The sequence below is a fragment of the Marmota monax genome, unplaced genomic scaffold (assembly GCF_021218885.2).
Source record: "Marmota monax isolate L192 unplaced genomic scaffold, Marmota_monax_Labrador192_F-V1.1 WCK01_AAM20220418_F8-fsc00054, whole genome shotgun sequence".
NCBI lineage: Eukaryota > Metazoa > Chordata > Mammalia > Rodentia > Sciuridae > Marmota > Marmota monax.
Genome location: NW_026692145.1, coordinates 5,022,010 through 5,045,537, shown reverse-complemented (window position 1 = coordinate 5,045,537; position 23,528 = coordinate 5,022,010). Strand labels below are relative to the sequence as shown.

Here is a 23,528-nt window from a genome sequence, read left to right as displayed (position 1 = left end):
TTGTCTGCAGACTCACTGACATTAGGACCTGCCATAGCCCAAAGACAAACCAATATCCAAGCCCCTAGATGGTGTGGGAATTGTTGAAGAGCTGATAGAGAGTGCCACCTCTGGTGCTCAGAGAGGCTAGTGATGGAGAGAAAGCTGACCTAAAGACCTGGGACAGCCCTAGCTCTACCCAGTTCCTAGTAGGATGGTCAACCCTGGACATTAGACTCCCATTAGGCATCTCCCCTTGGACTTCTTTCTGCTAGAAGGAAGAGGAAACAGGCCGGATTCAAGAAGAATTAGGATTCAACCAGCTCATCCCCAGTTCAGAATGAGAGCCACTTTCACCCCCTCCTTCCCATCAGGGAAAGCAGCTTGGGGTAATGGCATACCCCAGCCAAACTCGCTCCCCTCCCATAACACTACCATAGACCATCCCAGGCAGGTTCCCTCCACGCATTCCCTCTCCTTCCACCCCTTCCCTCTCCTTATACCCCCACTGCCATGGCTATGTGATCTGATACATGGCACTGAGGCTCCAGCCCCTGCCTGTGGCCATCCAACTTCTCACTCATGGAGCTTCCTACTCAGGCTTCTCACAGAAGTGGAGGCTACAGTTGGGCTATCGGTGACCAAAGGCATTAAAACAAAAGCTAACGACTGTTGTTTGTCAGGGGGGAAAAAAACCACACTGACCACCATAGTCCCAAAAGGGCCCAACACCTTCCCCCTTCCAAGTCAGGAAATTCAGGATGAAGTATGAGGTTTCCCAGCTGGGAAAAGAAGGGCTCTCCCAGCCCTCTTTCCTTCACAATAGAAGCTCCCTTTGCTTCTCACACAACAGTGGCCACGTTACATATTATTCAGCCAACAACACAATCAAGTGGGAAGGAACTGCCTCCCCTCTAGTCCCAGCCAAGACTCCTCCTCCAGGAAGGACCTAAATAAATGGAATTCTATAGTACTTGATATGTAGGCTTCACCTTTTCCTATAACTTCACAGTGACCAATATAGCATTTGTATACCATTGCCTCTGGGACCTGCCTGGGATAGCGTCAGAAAGTCAAAAAGAGCCCAGGGCAATGGCCCTCACAAAGGGACAGCCAACTTGACTGTGGGAACCTAGCAAAGCAACTTCCTGACTTTCTGTGCTAAAGAAATCCCACCATCAGTTCAATACAAGTGCAGGGTTCTGGAAAGAGATTTACATTTAAAACAAAACCCCAACAACCACCCCTATGTCAGCCCTACTATATATAGTCAGCCTTCTGCATGCCTAAAATGGACATCAACAGATATATTAATCTAAAATGGCAAACAATCCTAAAATCATTGTCGTTCCTCAACTTACTTACAAGATAACATGGTCAGCAATGCAATTTCTCCTAAAGTTAATACTAGCACATGGTCAACATTCAACAAGTATTTATTGAATATTAAATAAAGAAAAAGATCCTTCCATTAAGATGAAAAATGACATTTGCAGTTATTCAAACTCCTTCCTTTGTCTATACCTGCTTGGCAGAGGGGCAATGGGTAATACTGGAGAGCTCTCTAAACTGGAAGTAAGTACATCTTCATTTTGGTCTTGGCTGTGCCAGTAATTCTTTATGTGACCTTGGATAAGTCATTGTACTTAATTTGGAAAGAGCACACACATGTGAGCACAAATGAGCTATATGGATTATATGATTGATACATTCCTTTCAGCTTTGTTGTTCAACATAACCTATATTTTATGACAAATAACCATCATGTCTCTTATTTGGACACAAACTCTAATTCTTTCAGCCAAGTTACAACAGCCAAATAGCTGTTGATATATAACCAAAGAGATAGGCAGTAACTGGATAAAAAGACAGTGGAAAATGAGGGTTTAAAGAAAGCAAAGGGGCATGGAATGTGAAGAAGATGATTCCACTCCATGTTATAGAGTTGTAAAACCACTTCTAAATTAAGGGTCCCCTCATTCCCTGGCCCATGGTGGAATGTGAGCTCTAAGTTCTAATTTACTAATGGATTAAAAACCACCTAATATCAGAAGAAAAATATTCAAAGATCTTGGACAGACAATTTATAGAAGAAATAAAAATTGCAATACAGGGCAGAGAAGAGGGGCAGAAAATGTGTAATTTCATGATTAATCAAAGATATATAAACTACATGGCACTAAGATATGTTTACAGCTATCAAATTACTGTACCAAATGTTTGCATGAGATGGACTGAAGCAGGTTCTCTGATACACTGCAGGCAGAACAAACTGTGACAGCCTTTCTGTAAAGCAATTTGACCATATTTACCAAGAGCATTAAAATAGCATTTTTTATTTATTTAAAATAGCATTCTCTTTGACACAATAATTCCACTTCTAGTAATCTATCCTAAGGAAATAATCACAGATATGTCCACATCTAAGGAAGTTCTCACAACATTACTTATAATAATGAAAAACTAGAAACTCCTTAATATCAGATTCCAGGGGGAAGGTTATGACTGTTTTGTGGAGTCATTAAGAAATATTTTCAAATAATTTCTAATGATATGGAAAATACTAAGCAAAAAAGCAGATTTATAAAACTATATTTTGTAGTTGAATTCCAGTTATGTTTAAATGTTTACATGCCAAAAAGACTAGAAAGAAACAACCAAAGCAGTGATTACTATATCCTGGAGATGAGTTTATAGATGATTTTTAAAAAATATATTCTTACTTTTCCTGTACTTTTCCAATGTTCAACAATGAGCATACATTACTTTAAAAATTTTTTAAAGCATATTAAAGGTGTGAGGTGAGAGACATGTTCATTTATTTTCTGCCTAGTCTTTATAAATATTTTGAGTGACAAAGGAATCTCTGAGGGCTGGCAGCATAAGTCACTGGTAGAGTGCTTGCCTAGTATGCACCATGCCCTGGGTTTGATCCCCAGCACCACTTTAAAAAAAAAAAAAAAAGATAATCTGGTTCAATGGTTCTCAATCCTAGCAGTCCAATGCTTCCTTGCTAGTTAATAGTATTTTAAAGCACCTTTTACCCCAGCCCAAAATGAACTTCATTGTTAATATAACCTGATTATACTTATAATTTCAAAAATACCAATGTAATGTATAGTTAGGACAATTGGCCCCATTGTCCCTTCCACATCCCAAGAATACCAAAATCTATAGATGCTGGCATATGGAATAGTATTTGTATAGGAATTAATTATCCACATACTCCTGTATTCTTTAAATCATAGCTAGATTACTTCTGTTACCTAATACAATGTAAATGCTACACAAATCATTGTTATATTGTTTAGGGACTAATGACATGAAAAAAAATGTTTGAATATTTTCCACCCAAGGTTAGTTAATTTAATCTATGAATGTAGAACCCACAGATATACAGGGTTGACTGTACTAAGAAAGTAATTTATAGTAAGATTATATGTATTTTAATATACAAATACCTAGGCAAGACTACACTAAAACATATAATAAAGTATGAAATTCTCCCACCTATCTGTAGAATCCCTGTTGAACGCAGGTGCTAGAAATGTAGGATCATTCAGATAGGCTGTGCTGGCAACTTAAATACCCATGAATGGCACTACTTATAGTGGCATGGTTTTTGAAAGTCATGAATAACTCATAGTAAAGTTTTGAACAAAATAAAATACCATCTTCCCCCAATTTATAAGTTTTCATTCCTGGAAATTCATATATATATATATATATATGAATTTTGTGTTTATTTGTGAAATAATTAAGCTCAGGTAGTCATTCCAGTTTTTTCCACCTACATGCTTTGTAGGACATTTGAAAGTTTTACAGATGCAGATTTATATCTCCTATTCCCCTTTCATATTTATCCAAAACAAGAAACCCACAAAGAGTCACTTGCGTTCTCTCTCTCTCTCTCTCTCTCAGTTGGGCTTGCATCCTTTAAAACTAATGATATTCAAAGTTTGAGCCTTTGAGACTATTTCCAAAACCTGTCACCTAACAACAGCAAGAAGTTCCTAGAATGTATTCTCAAAAGTGACACAAATGCCTTTTGAATTATTGAGAACATGACTTTCCTTTAGTAGTACCAAGTCATGAGAACAAATTATCATTTTTAAAAAACCACTTACTGTGATCCCTGAGTGATTTTCCCTAGGCTGGCCTCAGCCTCAGGAGTATAAAATGAACTGAGCTGGAAGAAAAGGACTAACAGGGCCAGACCATGGGGAGTGGGGGATCTCAGTTGCTAGGTTACCACTTGAATCAATCCAAGTGGTCCCAGAGGGGTATCAGATACAGGACAGGTCCTTCTCTCTGGCCCACTAAGTTGAGGGCCCTCTCAAAGGAAGGGGGTCAAAAAGTGGGGGAGGGGGTCCCGATCACTCACACTAGACACAAGTAAAGAAATGAGGCAAAAGCACAAAGAAACAGCCCTGTATTTCTAAGACCATTCAAGTCTCCTTCATTAATTGGCTTCCCCCCAAAAGAAAGATTTCTTTATTAAGAAATACCAGAGAGTGAAAAACCCCCAACACATACACATTTGTAGACTCACACAAAAGTGCAGAGATTTACATTGCATTTAAGTTAGAAAATAGATTTAAAAACAAAATACTTCTTTTCCCCAACAAAGTAAAGAGATTTGGTCAGTAGGAAAAGGGGTATTAGGAGTAAAGGCAGGATGGTCAGGATGGGAAGAATGGAATCTAGCTGCTATAGAATTAGAACCCACCTCTAACCCAACCCCACTCCTGGGGGAAAATGTGGACGGGGAGATGATGATCTCAGCCAGGGCCAGGAGGGCTCCAGAGTCAAATGGACATAAGTTCCACCCCACCCCCAGAGGTTTTTGGATCAGTGCCAACCCTCCTGGCCTGGGGAAATAGGGTGCATAGGAAGCATGAGGAATGGGAAGGAAAGGGGGAGTTGGAGAGAGTGTCAACCATCGAAAAGATCAAACAATATAAGGCCCCTTTCCCCAGGGTAAGATCAATCCTTCAATCTCTCCTCTGATCAGAGCTCAGACTAGGGACAGTCTTGGCTGGTGCATGGTATAAATGGGAAAGATCTTGAGGCCAAGGTCTTAAATACAGATTTATAAAGGAAAAGAAAGTGGGCTGGGGATATGAAAAAACAAACATTTTTAAAAATCATTTCACACTACAGATAAGATATTTCCACTTGACCCTTCACATCAGAAAGAAAAACTTCTCTGAGTGACCTAGGGTCAGCAGGAAAGTGGCTGAGGTAAGTTGAGGGAGGAGAGAGATCCATCCTGGCCCAAGAGAAGAGATAGGCTGAGACAGGATGGGCTGAGTACTGACTAGAAAGAGTTCACACGAATGACAGTTTGACTGGAAAAAAATAATAATTTCCAAACTCTCCAGGCTTGGCCTTATTTTGAAATAACTAAAACCTAACTGAAAAAAATAAAATTGAGAGAGCCAGAAAAGGAATGGGAAAATAGAAGCAAATAGGAGAGGGATATGAATCAATCTCTCTCCCATCTCTCTCTCTCATGTTAAATTCAAATCTTGCTACAAGGAAAATAGGGAGACACAGAGAAAAATCTGGGAGCAGCCAAATTTCACTAATTCCGATTAACTGGGAAGAGTGAGCTAGGAATCAGTAAGGAGTCTTGATTACAGATTATTTGAAAAAAAAAATATATACCATCACTTGTAAAAGACCACTAAAATGAAATATTTCCAAGGGAAGGCCCTGGTGAGCCTGCTTTAATAACCAAGACTCATTTGCAATAAACAGTGCCCATCTGCTTGCAAACAATATCCTAATGAAGAACTTGTTCTCTTAAGGATAATTTCTCAACCATCCTAATCTTGTTCACACTGTATATTGCTTAGAAGTCCTTTTGTCATAGTCCAGAGTGAGATAAACTTCGGCCCAGAAGGTAGTAGAGATCAATGGAGAGTTTGAGCTTGGGAGCTATCTCTCCAACCCAAGGGTACCCTGGAAAATGGAAGTATGGGTAGTAACAAGCAACCCTTCCAACCCCCACCCCCCACCCAACACACAAACACATTCACATCCCCATGGTGGTTCTTGAAATGGAAGGGGAAGGAAGAGGCAGGCAGTTTGCATTAGACACAGTTTAATTGCCTTCAAATAGATTAAAAGTTCTGGTTTACACTCCCCCCATCCCCATAAATCATCCAGACAGGACCCTGGCTTAGAAAGAGAAAAACACAGGTGCTTTAGGAAATATAGCCACATATAATACATAAATCTTCTTCCCTGAAATAGTGCAGGTCCTGAGCAGAGCTTACTGGGGGCCACAGCCCACCCCCAGGGTGAAGTGGCTCTGGGACTCTGCCGGTGGAAGTGCTGGAAGAGTGGGACTTGGAGGAAGCCCCTGGTGTGGTTACCATTGCCCAAGGTGGGCTGAGGCCTTGGAGTGGGTTACCCGGGAGGGCAGCAGTGCTGGGCTTTCCCTCACTCAGCCAAGGCTTAATGGAAGTACTGGTTAGCCTTTTTTTTTTCTCTTTTTTTTTTCTTTTTCCTTTTTTTTTTTTTTGAGGGGACATAGAGGGAGAGGAGAGGAGAGAAGAGCCTCTCTGTGCCTTGATTTCCCCATTTGTGCATTCAGGGCCTCTGTAGGCCTCACACAGGGAATCTGAGGGGGTAGTGTTTAAGTGAGCACTTGGGTTTCCTCTGAGGAAAAGGAATCACCAAAGTGTAGACTTTTATTACTGCTGTTCCCGCTCCTATTGGGAGCAAGAGTAAAAAGAAAAAAAAAATTTAAATGGGCTAATGAGAAAGGAGGAGAGATGAGGCAGAGAGTGTGAGGGGCTATGCCATTGGCATCTTGTCAATTCTTATTGAGAATAGCACAGGTATTAAAAGTTCCTGGAGAATCTACGAGAAATGTAAATTTTTAGCTCTACTAAAACTACTTACATATATCTAATGGGGAAAGAGTGGGACATGGGTGTTAGAGAGTGGATGGGGGACAAAGGAGAAAAGCTACATGAATAAATACAAGAGGAAGGTACCTGCCCCATTCCTAAAAGGATTGGCTGGCAATGCTGGCACTTTGTAGCCAGGAGAATCCTCCAACCTCACTCTCCATCCTTATCAATTCTGAAGGAGAAGAACCCAGTTAGGATTCCCTGGCCAGAGGTTTCTGTGTCTGCTTCTGGACTCAGGACATGCAGCATCTTGAGGACTTGAGCCAGTCTCAAGAATCGTTAGCCCCATAATGAGACCAATGACCCCAAGCAGGAGAGCTGGGATCTGGTGGGGAGAGGAGTCCAAGGAGACCCCATGGCTAAGGCCATGGGAAATAAGTGCCAGGGTCCAAAAGACCCATTTGTCCAGTTGCCAGAGGTGACTGACATCTTCTGCCACTGCCTTGAGTCCAGAAATTTAAAAAAAAAAAAAGCTTGCAGCAAGAAAATGCCAGTGTGCAATTGGGTATGTAAAGACCAAAGGAAAACAGTAAAAGGGACAGCTTACTTGCTCTCTGTCTCGGGTATATCTTCTCCCCTGAAATCTCTCATAGCCCTAATTAAACACAAACAAAAGTCTCTTCCATAGATAGGCTACTTCTCAGCTTCAGCTGCATCCTGTGGTGGCTCTGGGGGCTCTGGAGGTGGCATCTCTTCCGGAGTGCTGTTGTCCTCCGGCATCTCATTGGAGTTCAGGTGTTCTGTTGGGGCCTGAAAGGGAAAAGATATCAGATTCAACACAAGGCTCTCTCTCAAAATCCAAAAGCAGATAATCCAGACCCTGATCTCTTCCTCAAAAGCTCTCCACCACACTGATGCTATAGATATGCAGCCACTATCACTAAACTCAGCCCAAGACCAGGCTACACATTCTCAGCAGATTCAACTGAAGCTTACTTGAGTTCTCTCCTCAACTGGCTGTTGTGGACAGATGCTTCCATTAATATTTGTGATAATAATAATGATAAGGACCACAAATAATTAGATGGCCCCTTTCACAACAGAATGTTATAATGTACTTGACCAAAAAGTGCTGACCCAATGGTTCTCAACCCTGTTTCTGCCCTTACACAGAACTCACTAGAATACTGACTCCAAATCAAAGAAGGTGGGGTTTCAGATGATCATATATAGTTTAAAAATGTCCCCTAATTATTCTAAAATACCACATTTCACCCACATTCAACTGAAAGTCACTAACTTAAATTGCTATGGTTTGGGACCACACTCATCAGAAAAATGATATTCAAAATGATGACACTAATACATAAATATCAGTATGCTGTACATTAAAATGAAAGACAAAGTAGAGAACAATGACTTACTTTACAAAAACTATTCAAATTAAAATAGGACTCTATTTTAAAATAAAGTCTAAATTGACTAGAAATCTATTAGAATAAATAATTTCAGCAAGATTTCAGGATACAATAATAATATACAAAGATCAATTTGTGTACTCCCAATGAAAAATTCCAAGAAGAAAATTAGGAAAACAATTTAATTTATAGTAACATCAAAAGGAATAAAATACTTATAAACAAATGTAGCAAAAGAAGTGTAAAATTTAGCCAAATATGGTGGCACAAGTCTGTAATCTCAGCAACTAGGGAGGCTGAGGCAAGAGGATCATAACTTCAAGGCTAGCCTCAACAACTTAGGGAGGCCCTATCTGAAAATTTTAAAGAAATAATTAAAAGGACTGGGGATGTAGCTCAGTAGTATAGTTCCCCTGTATTTAATCCCCAGTATTGTTAAAATATAGAATAAAATAAAAATCTTTAAAAATAAGTGTTCAGGGCTGCAGTTGTGACTCAGTGGTACAGTGCTTGCCTAGCACGTGTGAGGCCCTGGGTTTGATTCTCAGCATCACATATAAGTACATAAAATAAAGGTCTATTGACAACTAAAAATATATATAAAAAAAGAATAAGTTTTCAACTCTGAAAACTATGAAATATTATTGAAAGAAATCAAAGACCTAAACAAACAAAAAGATAACTCATGTTAGTAACTCAGAAAACTTAATCTTGTTAAGATGGCAATATTCCCCAAATTGACCTATAGATTCACTGCAATCCCTATTAAAATGTCAACTGACTTCTTTGCAGAAATGGATAAGCTGATCCTATGACTCATATGGAAATTCAAAGGACCTAGAATAGTCAAAGCCATCATGAAAAAGAAGAATATAGTTGAAGGACTCATATTTCCTAATCTCAAAACATACTACAATGCTAGAGTAACCAAGACAGTGTGGTTTAGGCATAAGAAAAGACATATTGAAGAATAGAATTGAAAGTTCAGAAACAAACTCTAACATTTACAGATAAATGCTTTTCAACAAGGGTAACGATAATTCTATAGAAAAAAGAATAGTCTTTCCAACAACTGATACAAAGATAACTGGATATCCATAGGCAAAAGAAAGAATGCAGACCCCCTACCTCACACCATATATAAAAATTAACTCAAAATGGATCAAAGAGCTAAAATGTTAAGAGCCAAAAACTATAAAACTCTTTCAGGAAATCAGGCATAAATCTTCATGACCTTGGATTAGGCGAAGGTTTCTTAGATATGTCACCAAAAACACAAGCAACAACAACAGAAAAGATAAACTGGACTATATCAAAAGTTAAAACTTTTGTGCTTTAAAGGTTACACATCATCAAGCAAGTGAAAAGACAACCCACAGAATGGGAGATATTTGCAAATCATATATCTCGAAGGGACTTGTATACAGATCATATAAAGAACTCTTATAACTCAATAATAAAAAACACAAATAATTCAATTTTAAAAATGGACAAAGCTTATAAATAGACTCTTCTCCAAAGATATACAAATAGCCAATACCTACAATGGAAAGACACACAACATCATTAGTCATTATGGAAACACAAATGAAAACCACAATGAGATACCTCTCTACACCCACTAAGATGACTAAATCCAAACGTCAGATAATAAAGGTTACTAAGGATGTAGAAAAACTGAAATACTTATACACTGCTAGTGGGGATGTAAAATGGCATACCCACTTTGGAAAACAATGCAGCAATTTCTCAAAAGGTTAAACACAGAATTACTATATTCACCAGTAATTTCACTCCCCATCAAAAGAAATGAAAGCTTGTATTCATGCAAAAATATTGTATAAAATTGTACAAATGTTCATAACAGCATTACTTACAATAAACAAATGGTAGAAACAGCCCAAAAGTACATCAACTAATGAATGGACAAATAAAATATGATACAGCTAAATAATGGAATATTATTAAGCTATATAAAGGAATGAAGTACTGCTTCCTGCTGCAATATGGATGAATCTTAAAAATACTGTATTAAGTAAAAGAATCCAGTCACAAAGTACCATATATTGTGGAATTCCAATTATGCAAAATGTACATATTAGGTAAATCTAAAGCAAAAGAAAGTAAATTTCAGTGGCTGTCTTGGGAGGGGGCTAAAGGAGTCGGGAGGAAAGAGAGAGTGGCAGCTAATAGTACAAAGTTTTTTGACAGGTAGTTTAATAAAATGCTTTTAAATTAATTTTTTCAAGGATCATACAACTCTGAATATACAATACCAGGGAACTGTACATTTTAAATAGAGATTATATGGTAGGTCAATCATATCTCAATAAAGCTCTTAAATATATATAAACAATACATAAATAAATGGAAGGAAGACCAGAAGAGTGGAAAAAAGGGAACAGGAGGAAGGAAGAGGGGAGGGAAAAGTGAAGTACCTGGGAATGTATTGGAGCAAATTATGTTATGTGCATATATGAATATGTTACAATGAGCCCCACCACTGTGTATAACTATAACACACTAATAAAACATTAAAAACAAAGTTCAAATAATAACTTTTTGGATATTTTATGAAATATATACTGAGCAGGACTGCTGGGACACTTTCCACATCTACATGTTCCAGCAATGAAGTGCCCTCCGACCAAGGTAAGCACATCACCAACTCTAACATGGCCCCCTGACCCCACCTTTGCTTCTGTAACACTTTATGCTTCCTTCATTAAGGTATGTTTCACAACTTTGAGCAATGACCTTTTTTGTTATCCCTTGACCCCACCAGACAATGAGCTCCTTGAAAGCAGGAACATAATTTGCCTTGTTTACTGGTGTGTCCCCAGTACCTAGTACAGTAGCTGGCACACATTAGTTGCTCAATATATGTCAAAGAAATGAATAAACCTTAATCTACCTCAAGGGCACAAAGAGCTAGAGGCAATGTCAAGCAGAAGCAGAGACAGGGTTGCTAGAGAGATAAGGATATGAAATTGCCTAATTGTAACTCTAAGCTATAAAGTTAATCTACATGCTTTCTATCACAGACTCAACCATAAATCAGGAACACTTACTGGGCTCTGTGGCAAGAGGCTGCTATTGGTCTCTTGAGTACTAGGAGGTCGACTTCCACTTTCCTCCAGTGGCAAAATACCCCTTCGATCCAGCACACTGAAGGAGACGAGAGTTAATCAAGGACTTGGCATTCTCTCCTCCACCCACCCAGGCCACTGAACCCCGTTGTGTATATAGGAAATATAAATCTGTCCTTTGGCAATTTAGCCTGATCCAAGAACACACCTGATATTTCCCATTCATTTTTTTTTCCACAAACCAGTGAATGCCATAATAAATAAGGAACAAACAAATGAAATGACAGTAAAATATGATCTCTTCAAAATAGCCAGCCCATGGTCTATGTTCCATGTAGATATGGCACCAGACCTATTTGACACTGAGAGTTCACATGCAGAAGAATGCACTGGACCAGGTAACAGAATAAGGTTACATTGCTCATCCCAAGGATCTCAGGACATTTTAGTCTCTTGAGTACCTGGGAGGCAAGGGGCCACACAGGACTTCACAGCAGTTCTTCACAATGTTGCCATGGCTGTAGGGATTCTGGACACGATTCTTCCCTGTCCATGATCCTTTGATCTACAAAATAAAAGCCAAGGCTTTCATTAAAAACTATGCTGAAGAAATACATGTGGCATGGTATGATGAGAAAGTTCAGGAGGTGGATGGCGGCAGCGGTTGTACAAGGATGTGAATATACTCAATGCCCCTGAACTGTACATTTAAAAATGGTGAAGATGGGGCTGGGGTTGTAGTTCAGTGGTTGAGCACTCACCTCAAATTTGGAAGGCACTGGGTTTGATCCTCAGTGCCACATAAAAATAAATAAAGGTATTATGTCCATCTACAACTAAAAATTTTTTTAAATGGTGAAGATGGCATATCTTGAGTATATTTTATCACAATAAAAAAGAAATACACTGTATAGAGACATGAAAATGTTCATAAAAGAGGAAAAAAGCAGATAAATTATTTTATTGAAAAATACATAATGTATGCATAAACAAACATGAGAATAAGTCCAGACAAGTTTGGAAGACTATATATCATGACATTAAGAAAGTGACAGAAGGTAAAATTACAGGGATTCATTTTCTCCTTTCTGCTCATCTGTATTTTCTGATTTTTCTACAATGAATGTGGATTAACTGGCACCTTTTTTAAAGCAAGAATTTATTCAGTGGTATTGCCCCTTTCCACTCCAAATCCAGAGGCATCTGGCTAACTTTTAAGGACCTATGAATAGTTAAAGACCTTACACCCACCCAACTCTTTGACCTCTTCTTCCTAATGCCCTACAGGCATTTAGCGCCAAAGCAGTCTGCCTTCCACACATCTGATTTAAGGATCTTCTACACCAGATTTCTGCTCACCTCAATCTTCCAGGCCCTGGAGACTGGTTCTCTAGCAAGTAAAATGAGAATAGGCTTTTGGGAGAATGAGAATATCTGATGAGGAGAAAAAGAAAGTTGACTCACGTCTTCATTGGTTGTCTGATTGAGAGCCACGAGGAAAGTGTGAAATCCAGTCAGTCCCACGACGGACCAGAGTGTGAAGAAGCAAATGAGGACTTCTAGAACAGTGATGTTAGGTTAAGGAATGTTGAAGAAGTCACACCAGGGAAGCTGAAACCTCAGATCATATTTATGATACCAGTCACACCATCTTTACCTCTTAGAACAAATGTCACAAAAAGCCAAATATCCAGATGAATTCCTTAAGGTAAAAGATTTCCCTTCATTCCCTACTGAACAAATCTCTACCATCACTAGTGTATTTAAGTGTTTGCCTGTTTTTTTGTCTTTCACTCTTTGGAGGGGGCCAAGGCTAAACAATATTGGCCATCGCTGGTAGTATAAATCTCATCAAAAAATAAGCTTTTTAAGTGAAACATTAATGGGAAAGAAACAACATGTGATTTATAGAAATCTACATCTCCTTTTCAGAAACATAGTTACTGTACAAAAGAAGTTTTGATTATAACAGGAAGATGGGACTTCCAGTAAGATATTGAGGCAAGTACAACCCACTAAAGGAAAGAGGTCACATCTGGGAAAAGGAGTTGGGAAAGAGGCAGATGGCAAGGGGATGAGGGAAAGACCTCCCTTTGAGCCCTGGCCATATTCCATTCTGGTTGCTACCACTAAGACTACACTATTTTAAAAAAAAATTAGGCTTTGGCACTCTCTAATGTCTGAAAACTAGATGGTGGGAGAATTGACAGGAGATGACATGCTGGAAAGTAGTTTAAGAAGGTTTCGCAGGGACATACTGCCAGGGGAGGATATGTTCCAGGAGTTTCTTTCAACGTCTCCAAGAAGCCAATTTTCAGGGATTCTGTGAAATTGGGAGGAGGAGTAGACAGAAAAATTAGAGACTTTAGTAGTCTGACAAAGTATCCTAGTGCCCACTCATTTCCTTCCCTCCATATCCCATGTTCCACATTGGCAAAAGAGTGGCTCACACTCAAGCAAGGGTGAAGAGTCTCCTTTACAAGCTGGCACTCTTTTGACTGAGGAGTTCACATTTCCAATGCAGGGCCAGGCAAAGACTAAAGTTGAGCAGAAGCCAACCATCAGGCTTCCATCTCTTTTCCCAGCCCCCAAATATGGACATGTATGGAGATATTAACAGATGAAAGAAACCAGAAACAGTCAAGAAAAATCCTCTCTCGGGCTGGGGTGGTGGCTCAGTGACAGAGCACTTGCCCAGCATGTGTGAGGCACCAGGTTCGATCCTCAACACCACGTATCAATAAATAAAATAAAGGTCTATTAGCAACTAAAAAAAAATTTTAAAAAAAGAGAAAAATCCTCTCTCCTCACCTATCAGGGTCCCTCCCTTGTGCAAAATCCATCTCAGAGCTCCTATCTTTCCAAAAAATTGTTTTGATCAAGTTTACTCCCTTAACTCCACATCCCACTTGCCCTTAGATTGTTGGTATGTGTATATGATGTGGGTGTGTATTTTCTATCTCCAAAGTGAAACCCAAGTTACTAAAAGACATTTCTTGGGTAGAATCCATTCTGCTGCCCAGCACAAGGGGGAAAAAAGGATGCAGTGAGCCAAAATACATCCCCAAACTTTGAGATCACTCCCGAAATGCCCAGTACTCTGGATATAGACCAGTAATTATGGCCCTGGTCTTCAACACAGGGTCAGAGAGAAGGCTGAAACACTTGGTAAATAATTATTGATGTGCGCTGAATTCAGCAGCCTGGCTCCAGGGCAAACAGTAGTGCTCATTTCTAATCAGACCTGAGGTGCTTCATAATGGCAAAAGTCCCATCAGAAACCCAACCACCCCCCAAAGCTGTCTTCACCTCTTCTCCCTCCCTACCACCACTCCAGTAACTGCCCTGCATACTCACTGAGGGCCACATAGACGATGTTGAAGGCGAAGACATAAATTGTGAGGAGGGAGAGAGAAAGGATGAAGAGGTAGAAGTAACGGTAGTTCCTCTTTCCAACACAGTTCCCCACCCAGGGGCAGTGATGGTCAAATCGCTCTGTGGGAGAAAGACAGAGTCCAATGCCAAAGCCTCCAGAACAAAGCAACCCCACCGTTCACCTAATTCAAAGACTCCAGTCATTGCCTTCAATTGTGAAAAACATGTATTTTCAGCCTTTACTTTTTCAAAATATTTTCACAGTCATTTCATTTGATCCCCATAATCACATGGGAAGTTAAAAGAACACCCTTGTCCCCATTTTACAGATGAAGAAACTAAGGCTCTAAGTGGTTAAGTCATCTCTCTCACTCTGCCAGTTAAGAGCTGAGACATTGCTTTTCCAATTAAAAAACTTTAACAGGTGGGCCTCCTAAGTTCAGGAAGAATAAATAGTTGAAAATAGGAAAGGAAATTTTGAAAAATTAGTAGTGTAGTTTTTTCTTGATCTTAAACATATAAAATTATAGTATACTTAAATAGTGTGGCATAGCTCAGTAGAATGGGAAAGCCCAGAAACAGATTCTAGAACCTGTAAGAATTTACCATGTGGGGGAGGCATGGGAAAAATGGAGAAACTATGATTGGGCTAAGGGGAGGGAGGGTGGGGAGGGTGCATGGGGGCAGGAAAGACTGTGTAATGAGAAGGACATCATTACCCTAGGTACATGTATGACTGCACGTATGATGGGATGCTACATCATACTGAAATGAAAAGTTGTGCTGCAATTGTGTACAGTGAATCAAAATGCATTCTTCTGTCATATATACCTAATTAAAATTAATAAATTATTTTTAAAAGGATTTACTATGTAATAAATACTGCATTACTGGGCTGGGGAGGTGGCTCAAGCGGTAACACGCTCACCTAGCATGCGCGGGGCGCTGGGTTCGATCCTCAGCACCACATAAATGTAAAATAAAGATATTGTATCCACCTAAAACTTAAAAATAAATATTTTTAAAAAATAAATAAAATAAAATATGTATTAAAGCCAGACATGGTGGTGCATGCCTGTAATCCCAGCATCTCGGGAGAATAAAGCAAGAATATCATGAGCTCAAAGCCAGCCTCAGCAACTTAGCGAGGTCCTAAAGCAATTCCGTGAGACCCTGCCTCAAAAATTAAAAATAAATAAATAAATAAAATGGGCTGGGTATGTGGCTCAGTGGTTTAATGTCTCTGAGTTCAATACCTGGTACTAAAAAAATAAAAAATGAGTTTTGATTTATAGAATCCTATTCTACATATAGATTTACACCATATAAAGCAAAATGCATTTCTCCACACTTTGGCTAATGAATTGGCTAGTCAGAAGAAAGCAAGGACCATGGACATGCTGCATGGCATGTAGAAATGTTGGAATTATGCCCAATAATAATAATATAAGCAATGTTACACATGTGCCTATCAATTAGCACATTGCTTGTTTCTGATCCTTCCCAGGGTTTACCACATAGTAGGCAGTGTTTACAAGGAAGCCACATACATATGGATGGAAGCATAGGTGAATGTACACCTACACTGGCCGCACTACAGCAGAAACAGAGAGAAAAATGAGGGCTTTTTTTATATCTATTCCAGCTTCATCTCATGCTAATCACATGAGCTTATACAAAGGTACTTCACTATTTCCTCATCTGTTAAATGGGGATAATACCAACTTTGGGGTGGGGGTATTATAAGTACAGTACCTAGTGCATAGTAGGAACTAAATAAATGCTACCACCTTTCTTCTTGGGAATACTACTGTGACATAGGCCTCCCTTCCTCAATACTGCCCTCCAGTGGACAAGGATGCTCCTCCCTCTATGTAAGGAGGGCCCCACATGACCTGGATCCAGTGAGGAAATCTAGATTTCAGAAACAGGTAAAGTTTATTTTCCTATTTACCAAAGATTTTGGGGTTTTCTTTGTTTGTTTCCATTTTAGACTAGAGGATTTTAAATTATGATTTGGTCTACACAGGTATAATCGATTTACCATTGTGCAGTAGCTTCTTTCCTATCTAAATCTACCTTGTTTCCCAGCTAAATCTATCTTCTCACCTCCATTGACTTTTTTAAAAAAATATTTTTATTAGTTGTTGATGAATTTTTTAATTTTATTTATTTATTGGTATGTGGTTCTGAGAATCAATCTCAGGGCCTCACACATGCTAGGCAAGCGCTCTAACACTGAGCCACTATCCCAGCCCTCCACTGTCTTTTCCCAAGAACTGGTGATCACCCTGACCCCCTGATTCAATTCATTTTTCCCCCCAGGCAATATCCTGTTGGTTTTACTCACCCACACAGTTGTCACAAATGCTGCAATGGGAGGCCCGAGGAGGCCGGAAGATCTTACATGTATAACAGTATTTCAGTTTTACAATCTGGTTGTTTATCTGAAAATTCTTGATACGAGGGGGTGGTCGCTGGCCCTGGGGCACTGCACCATTGGTAGCTTCTGTAAATCAGTAAAGACAGTTTAACCTCACTACTAGCCATTATGTAAGCACCAAAATCTCACCATCTCTCTAAAAGCAGTGAGGATCATCAAAAGTTCCCTAGGTCTACTACCTTCTCCAGGTGACCATTTCTAGACAGAATTTCAACATCACACAGTGTCCCCCTCCACCAAACTTCACTAAGCACCATGAAATTTTGTTATGGACTTGTGAAAAAAGAGTTTCCTCAAGTTTTATTGTTGTTGTTGTTTGTGTGTTTGATTACAAAGAAAAACATTCATGGAAGGAAATGCAAAATATACAAAAACATCCAACTTCACTAATAATCAGATAAATAAAATCAAAACACAAAGACAACATTTCCACCTGTAATATTAACATATCAAAAAGAATAAAAATACCTAACATAGGCAAAAGTGGGAAAAAGTCATTTTCATACCTTACCATTGAGCAACATAGAAGCAGCTACCAAATTTTAAATATGTATAATCTTTGACCTAGCAATTCCACTACTAGGAGCTTGTCAAAATTACAAAGACAAATGCAAAAGATGTTCATACAAGATTTTCCAGGCATGATGGTACACACCTGTAATTCTGGCAACTCAGGAGGTTGAGACAGGAGGCTCACAAGTTTGAGGCTTGCCTCAGCAACTCAGCAAGGCTCTAAGCAGCTTAGCAAGACCCTATCTCAAAATTTAAAATAAAAAGGACTGGGTATGTGGTTCAGTGGTAAAGTGCCCCTGGGTTCAATCCCTGATACCAAAGAAAAAGATTTTTCTGAATCCTTTTTGATAGTGAGAAACTAAGTAACATCAGTGTCCCAATAGAAAGTTGGTTAAATAAATAAATGCACAGAATGGTACGTTATGCAGCCATTTAAAACAATGTAGATGAATGGTAGCACAAGAAAATATAGTATATTGCAAAATTCTAAAAATCTATAGGATTAAGACACTATCTTACAAAAAAGACACTGTCTTACAAAAATAAAATACATGCATAAAAAGGTAATAGAAAAAATAATTAGTAAAATAAGAATAATATATGTTTTTGAAAAAATATATATAAGGAAAAATAAAAATTACTGACAGTCTCTCAACTCAGAAATAGTCACACCTTTTGGCATATCTTCTTCTCTTAACAGATAAATAAATATTCATGACTTTTAACAATTTGAGATCATACAAATGCAATCTTGTACTATGAATTACTTACTTAACATTAAACTGGGAGCACTTACCCAGGGTTGTTAATTTTTTCTAAAACAGCATTATTAACAATATTCCATGATATGCATATACTATGATTTATTTACAATTTCATATTGTTAGGCATTTGTCTCTGAGTTTTTACTATTTAAATGATACTGCAGGCAAAAACATAGAACATTGTAGACAAAAGCTTCAATTTTCTTTGATCACTCAATCCTAGTCCCATTCTTCCTTCCCCAAGAATATATTCATGTGTTAAAATTAATTTCTAAAGCATAAAGGCATATAGATATCTGAGCAGTAACATATGAAGTTTCTAGCATTAAAATAGCTATATTCATATTAAAAAGAAAAACGATACACTAAAAGTACTTCTAAGGTGATTTGTTTAAAATATTTGATTATGTCTTCTAGCTAAACCTTTAGCAAACCCTTAATTACCAGGTCAAAGGGTATAAACTCTTAAAGCCTGTGTTACTTATTGCCAAACTGCTTCCCAGACAGATTTATGAATTTTCATGCTGCCCTTCCGCAGCATATGAGAGTCCCTGTCTCGTTGTGCCCTTGCCATGCAGTATAATTCTAAAAACAGAATATTTTTCAATTCACTTTGATTTTAAAAATATCTACCATATGGAACATTTTTCCTTTTTCTGCAGAGTGGGGTAGGTGCTGTGAAATCAAACAATAACAGTGTGTCACAAGTCTTAAAAGGATGGGGACAGCTATTCATTAGGGGATGATACAAGTGCCAGCATGCCACCTTAATATTCCCTTGCATATGCTTTACATGAGGGCACCTGGGAAACAGAGTTCATGGTTCACTCTCCCCAAGAGGCGCTATGAGGAAAAGGAGTCACAGGAATTCTCCCCCGCCACACACACACACACACACACACACACACACACACACACACAGAGCATACCCAGTACAGGGATGAATGTAAACTGACAAATACTTGCTAATATAAACATACACATTAACTAAAGAATGTACTCTTCTATCTGGAGAAACATGCTAAATGCAGAGGTCACAACATGACAGCTTGAATCTGGGCCCTAGGCCCAGTGATGGGGCAGAAAAGAGCTATCTTTGTTGCTGACCTGCTGTGAGATGTTAAGAGACAAGTTAAGGTACTGCCTTGACCCTCAGTTTCTCCATATGTAAATGGAAAGGGGAAATATAGAAGAATGACAAGACGGGGGTGGGGACAGCACTAACAACTCCTCCTCACTGTCTTGCTCTTAACTAATCCCAGTTCTACCCTCTGGTCTCCCCAGAACTGCAGCTATGCCAACACACCTCATCTCTGCTTTCTTTCCACTATTCCCACCCTCATCCCAACCCAAGGTAGTTCTAGCTCACATGCACACAAATCAATATCTCCTTAGCTCAACAAATGCAGGCTTGATTTTTCAAAAAGGAATCCACTAAGAAGCTGGGGGGGGAAACACAGATAAAACAAATAAAATTCTTTTGTATTACACAAAAGAATGGAAGCCTGGAAAGCAGCCTCAAAGAACTAAAGACTAGCCACAGGTAGGCACTCTACTGGCATGGCATAGCTTCTTAGGCTTAAAATCATGGGTTCCTTTCTTCTACTCTATCTGGCTGAGATGCTGACTCAAGCTACTGAGGTCCCAAACTTGAGAACCATTTAGATAGTCATCGCTGCTGGTTGCGTGGACTCCCATTACCTTCCCAGTACTTGTATTGCAGACTCCTTTCCCACTGTGAGCTCCCAGGATATCCCCTCTCTAATCCTGGGATGTTCTGCTTCAATTCACAAAACCATTCTGGCTCCTCATGGTGTAGCATTTTAATCTCTTTCCCAAAGATTCTTCATCTAAGCAGCAGACTGCACACTACTGAGCCTGCAATCGCTTCCCTTACCCCTCCTGGAATTCTCAGTGGTTCCTGGCAGTACAGCTGCCCCTTTTCACCTCTGCAAGAATTCCTAAAGTCTCTGTAAGAATTCCTAAAACAGGAATTCTTGATCCGGGATGCTTTGGAAGATCTACAAATCCCCGAAATTACATCCAAAATTATATGTATGTGCACGCATATAAAAATAGTTTAGCCGGGCACAGTGGCACATGCATGTAATCCCAGCAACTCAGGAGGCTGAGGCAGGAGAATCAAGAGTTCAAAGCCAGCTTCAGCAACTCAGTGAGGTCTTAAGCAACTTAGCAAGACCCTGTCTCAAAATAAAAAAGTAAAAAGGACTGGGAATGTGGCTCAGTGGTAAAGCACCCCTGGGTACAATACTCAGTAACATAAAAAAAGAATAGTTAATGGAGGAAGGTTTACAGCATTTGTCAAAATAATAATACTGGTGACCTCCCCAAGAAAAGTAAAAAATGAGGGCTGGGGTTGTGGCTCAGTGGTAGAGCGCTCACCTAGCACGTGCGAGGCCCTGGGTTTGATCCTCAGCATCCCACAAAAATAAATAAACAAAATAAAGGTATTGTGTACAACTAAAAAATAAATATTAAAAAAAGAAAAGTAAAAAATGATCCTCGTCAGCACAATGCAGCCAGACTTTGTTAATAAATCCTTCCTGCAATGCAATCCAACATAGGGAAGACAAAGCATGTGACTTTAGAATCTTGCTATACCTGCCTTACCAAATTCACAGGGTGGTCAGGATCTCAGAAAGAAAAGGCTAGAATAGCAGACTGAATCTGCAACCACTATTATGATTCCACCCCTTACTGAATAGGGCCATCCACTGCACAGCAGTTTGCCAGCTGGTTGGGAGACTCACCTATCTCCATTTCTATGAAAGCTGCTTCATCTGGTAGGGCCCGAGGAATCACTCCAGGGTCACTGAAACTGGTCCTCAACAGTGTGGCCATGGAGAAAAGGAAGAGCATAGCAGCAAACACAGGGATGGCAGGAGACAGCTGGACAGCCAGGTAGCGACACCTGAAGAAAGCAAGCAATTCAACATTTAATTATACCTATCTTAAGGTTATTTCCAATTGTAACAAGTATGTCAATCTGGTATCCACAACAAAATCAGCAGTACCTCATGGGCAGGGACCATGCTATTTACTTCTCTTGAATTACTCTAAGCACCTAACACATAGTATGAGTTCAACAAATACTCAATTGATTGATGCTACCTATGGTCTCAAAGGACCTCCCTTATCCCCAAGCTAACTTCTGCCTTCTATCAACCTACTGAGAGCCACAATTCCTCTGCCTCAGCAAAGGATCACAACCACTAAGGACAGGCAAACAACTGAGCCTGGATTTGCAAGCACCAAAGTTGATCCCACTCTGGGAATGTCCAGGGCTTTTAATGCCCACTCATCTGGCATTAGGGTTAAGCCTGATGAGGAGGGAGAGAAAAGGATCAATCAGGAAGTAAGTTCACAGTGTCAGAGGGTATCTTAGCATGCTTCAAGACCAGTGAAAAGATTCAGGGTGGAGCCGGGGTTGTGGCTCAGTGGTAGAGCGCTTGCCTAGCATGGGTGAAGGGTTCAATCCCCAGCACCACATTTTTAAAAAAAGACTCAAGGCTGCTGATGAGCTGAAAATATTCATTCCTCAATTAGCTCAACTAGTAGGTGGTTAATGACCATCAGCAAGTGAAAAAGAAAACTATATGTCCTTAGAAACACTTCACAAAGGCATATTCACTCCTCTCTTTCCTCATAATACACCTCTTCCTCTCTGGCTATCTCAACCTTTCAGGTCCTAGAGACATTCCTGTCATCATCACAATCACAATTTATGGAGTATTCACCATATGCCAGGCACTGTATTAAGCTCTTTAAATACATATCTCATCCAATTCTCACCCTAAATCTATGAGGTAGATTCCCTTACAACCTATGTGATAGATGAAGAATTTGGAACTTAGAGAAGTCTTGCCTCCTCCAAAAGGCCTATGCTAAGCTCATCTCTCCTTTCTCTACTCCCTGTACCCTCACTGCCAGAGCACTGTATTATTTCCTAGCTGTTTCTCAGCATGTTGATTACATATCTCCCAACTAGACTTCATAAGAGCAAGAAACTGGTCTTACTGGACCAGAAACTCTTGGGTTTGAATCCTGGCTCTACCGGCTCCTACTTGGGTGAGTTAATTAACTTCAGTCTCCTTTTCAATAAAAGGAGGATAATAACAGTACTTTACTGGGTCACCATGTGGATAAAATGTACTCACATAAAGTGCTTAGAGCTGCACTTGACATATAGTAAATGCTAAATAAATGTCAGCCATTAACATTATCATCATGATTCTATATTTCTCACACTCCAATAAATGTAAGGGAAAAAGAAGCTATCAATAAATACTTGTTGATCTGAACAGAATTTCAAACCAAATGAATGGGAATATCCAATGAGAGTTATCACTGGCCTATTTTTATCCTCCTCCTGAGGCACATTTCTCCTTGAAAAGAAGAGATCTTGACTAGAGGCAGACTATAAGTGGATGAGCAAGGAGCAGAAGGAGAGCAGAGAAAGTAAGCTAAGGAAAAAGCTTAGCTCATCAGCATGGGGAGTAAGCAAGCTGCAGTCCATTCAAGGCAAACATTTAACCCCAGGTTGTACATTTGCTGCAGTTGCTGAACAACTCCCGTGAGATCCTTCTCCTGCCTCCCTGTCACATACAACTACATGGGGGGAGCAAACCAACTATTATATTAGGCGAGTCAGTTTGTGATGAAGGTGAATGAAAATTGAACCTGGAAGATTATTTTAGTGGCTTTTTTGTTTGTTTGCTTGCTTGTTTGTTTTTAACACAATCCTTGCTCTTATCTTGCTTTTTTTTTTTTTTTCTTGGTTCTAGGGATTGAACCCAGGGGCACTTTACCATTGAGCTACATCCTCAGACCTTTTTTATTTTGAGACAGTGTCTCGATAAGTTGCTTAGGGCCTTGATTAGTTGCTGAGGCTGGCCTTGAACTTGTGATCCTCCTGCCTCAGCCTCCTGAGTCACGGGATTACAGGCATGTGCCACCATGCCCAGCCTTAGCTTGCTTTTTAATCATTTACATCCTTCTCCTAAAAGCCAAGAGTAGGGGGAAAATTGAGAACTAAAGGATCTAGCAGCTGAATTCAGGGT

The 23,528-nt window shown here is 39.5% G+C and overlaps 1 protein-coding gene across 2 annotated transcripts in view; it reads right to left on the bottom strand.

Annotated features, from left to right (window-relative positions):
- Window positions 1-6,071: 6,071 nt before the first annotated feature.
- The window catches only part of Zdhhc9 (zinc finger DHHC-type palmitoyltransferase 9), a 29,096-nt gene continuing 11,639 nt past the window's right edge, over window positions 6,072-23,528 (bottom strand). For both annotated transcript variants that reach the window (XM_058571454.1, XM_058571459.1), the window contains exons 3-10: window positions 21,219-21,379; window positions 17,078-17,236; window positions 14,710-14,847; window positions 13,629-13,675; window positions 12,817-12,921; window positions 11,814-11,917; window positions 11,335-11,431; window positions 6,072-7,655 (exon numbers count right to left, since the gene is read on the bottom strand). In XM_058571454.1, coding sequence (XP_058427437.1) covers window positions 7,539-7,655; window positions 11,335-11,431; window positions 11,814-11,917; window positions 12,817-12,921; window positions 13,629-13,675; window positions 14,710-14,847; window positions 17,078-17,236; window positions 21,219-21,379 — 928 coding nt within the window. In that variant the 3' untranslated portion in view covers window positions 6,072-7,538. The remainder of the gene's footprint in view (window positions 7,656-11,334; window positions 11,432-11,813; window positions 11,918-12,816; window positions 12,922-13,628; window positions 13,676-14,709; window positions 14,848-17,077; window positions 17,237-21,218; window positions 21,380-23,528) is intronic.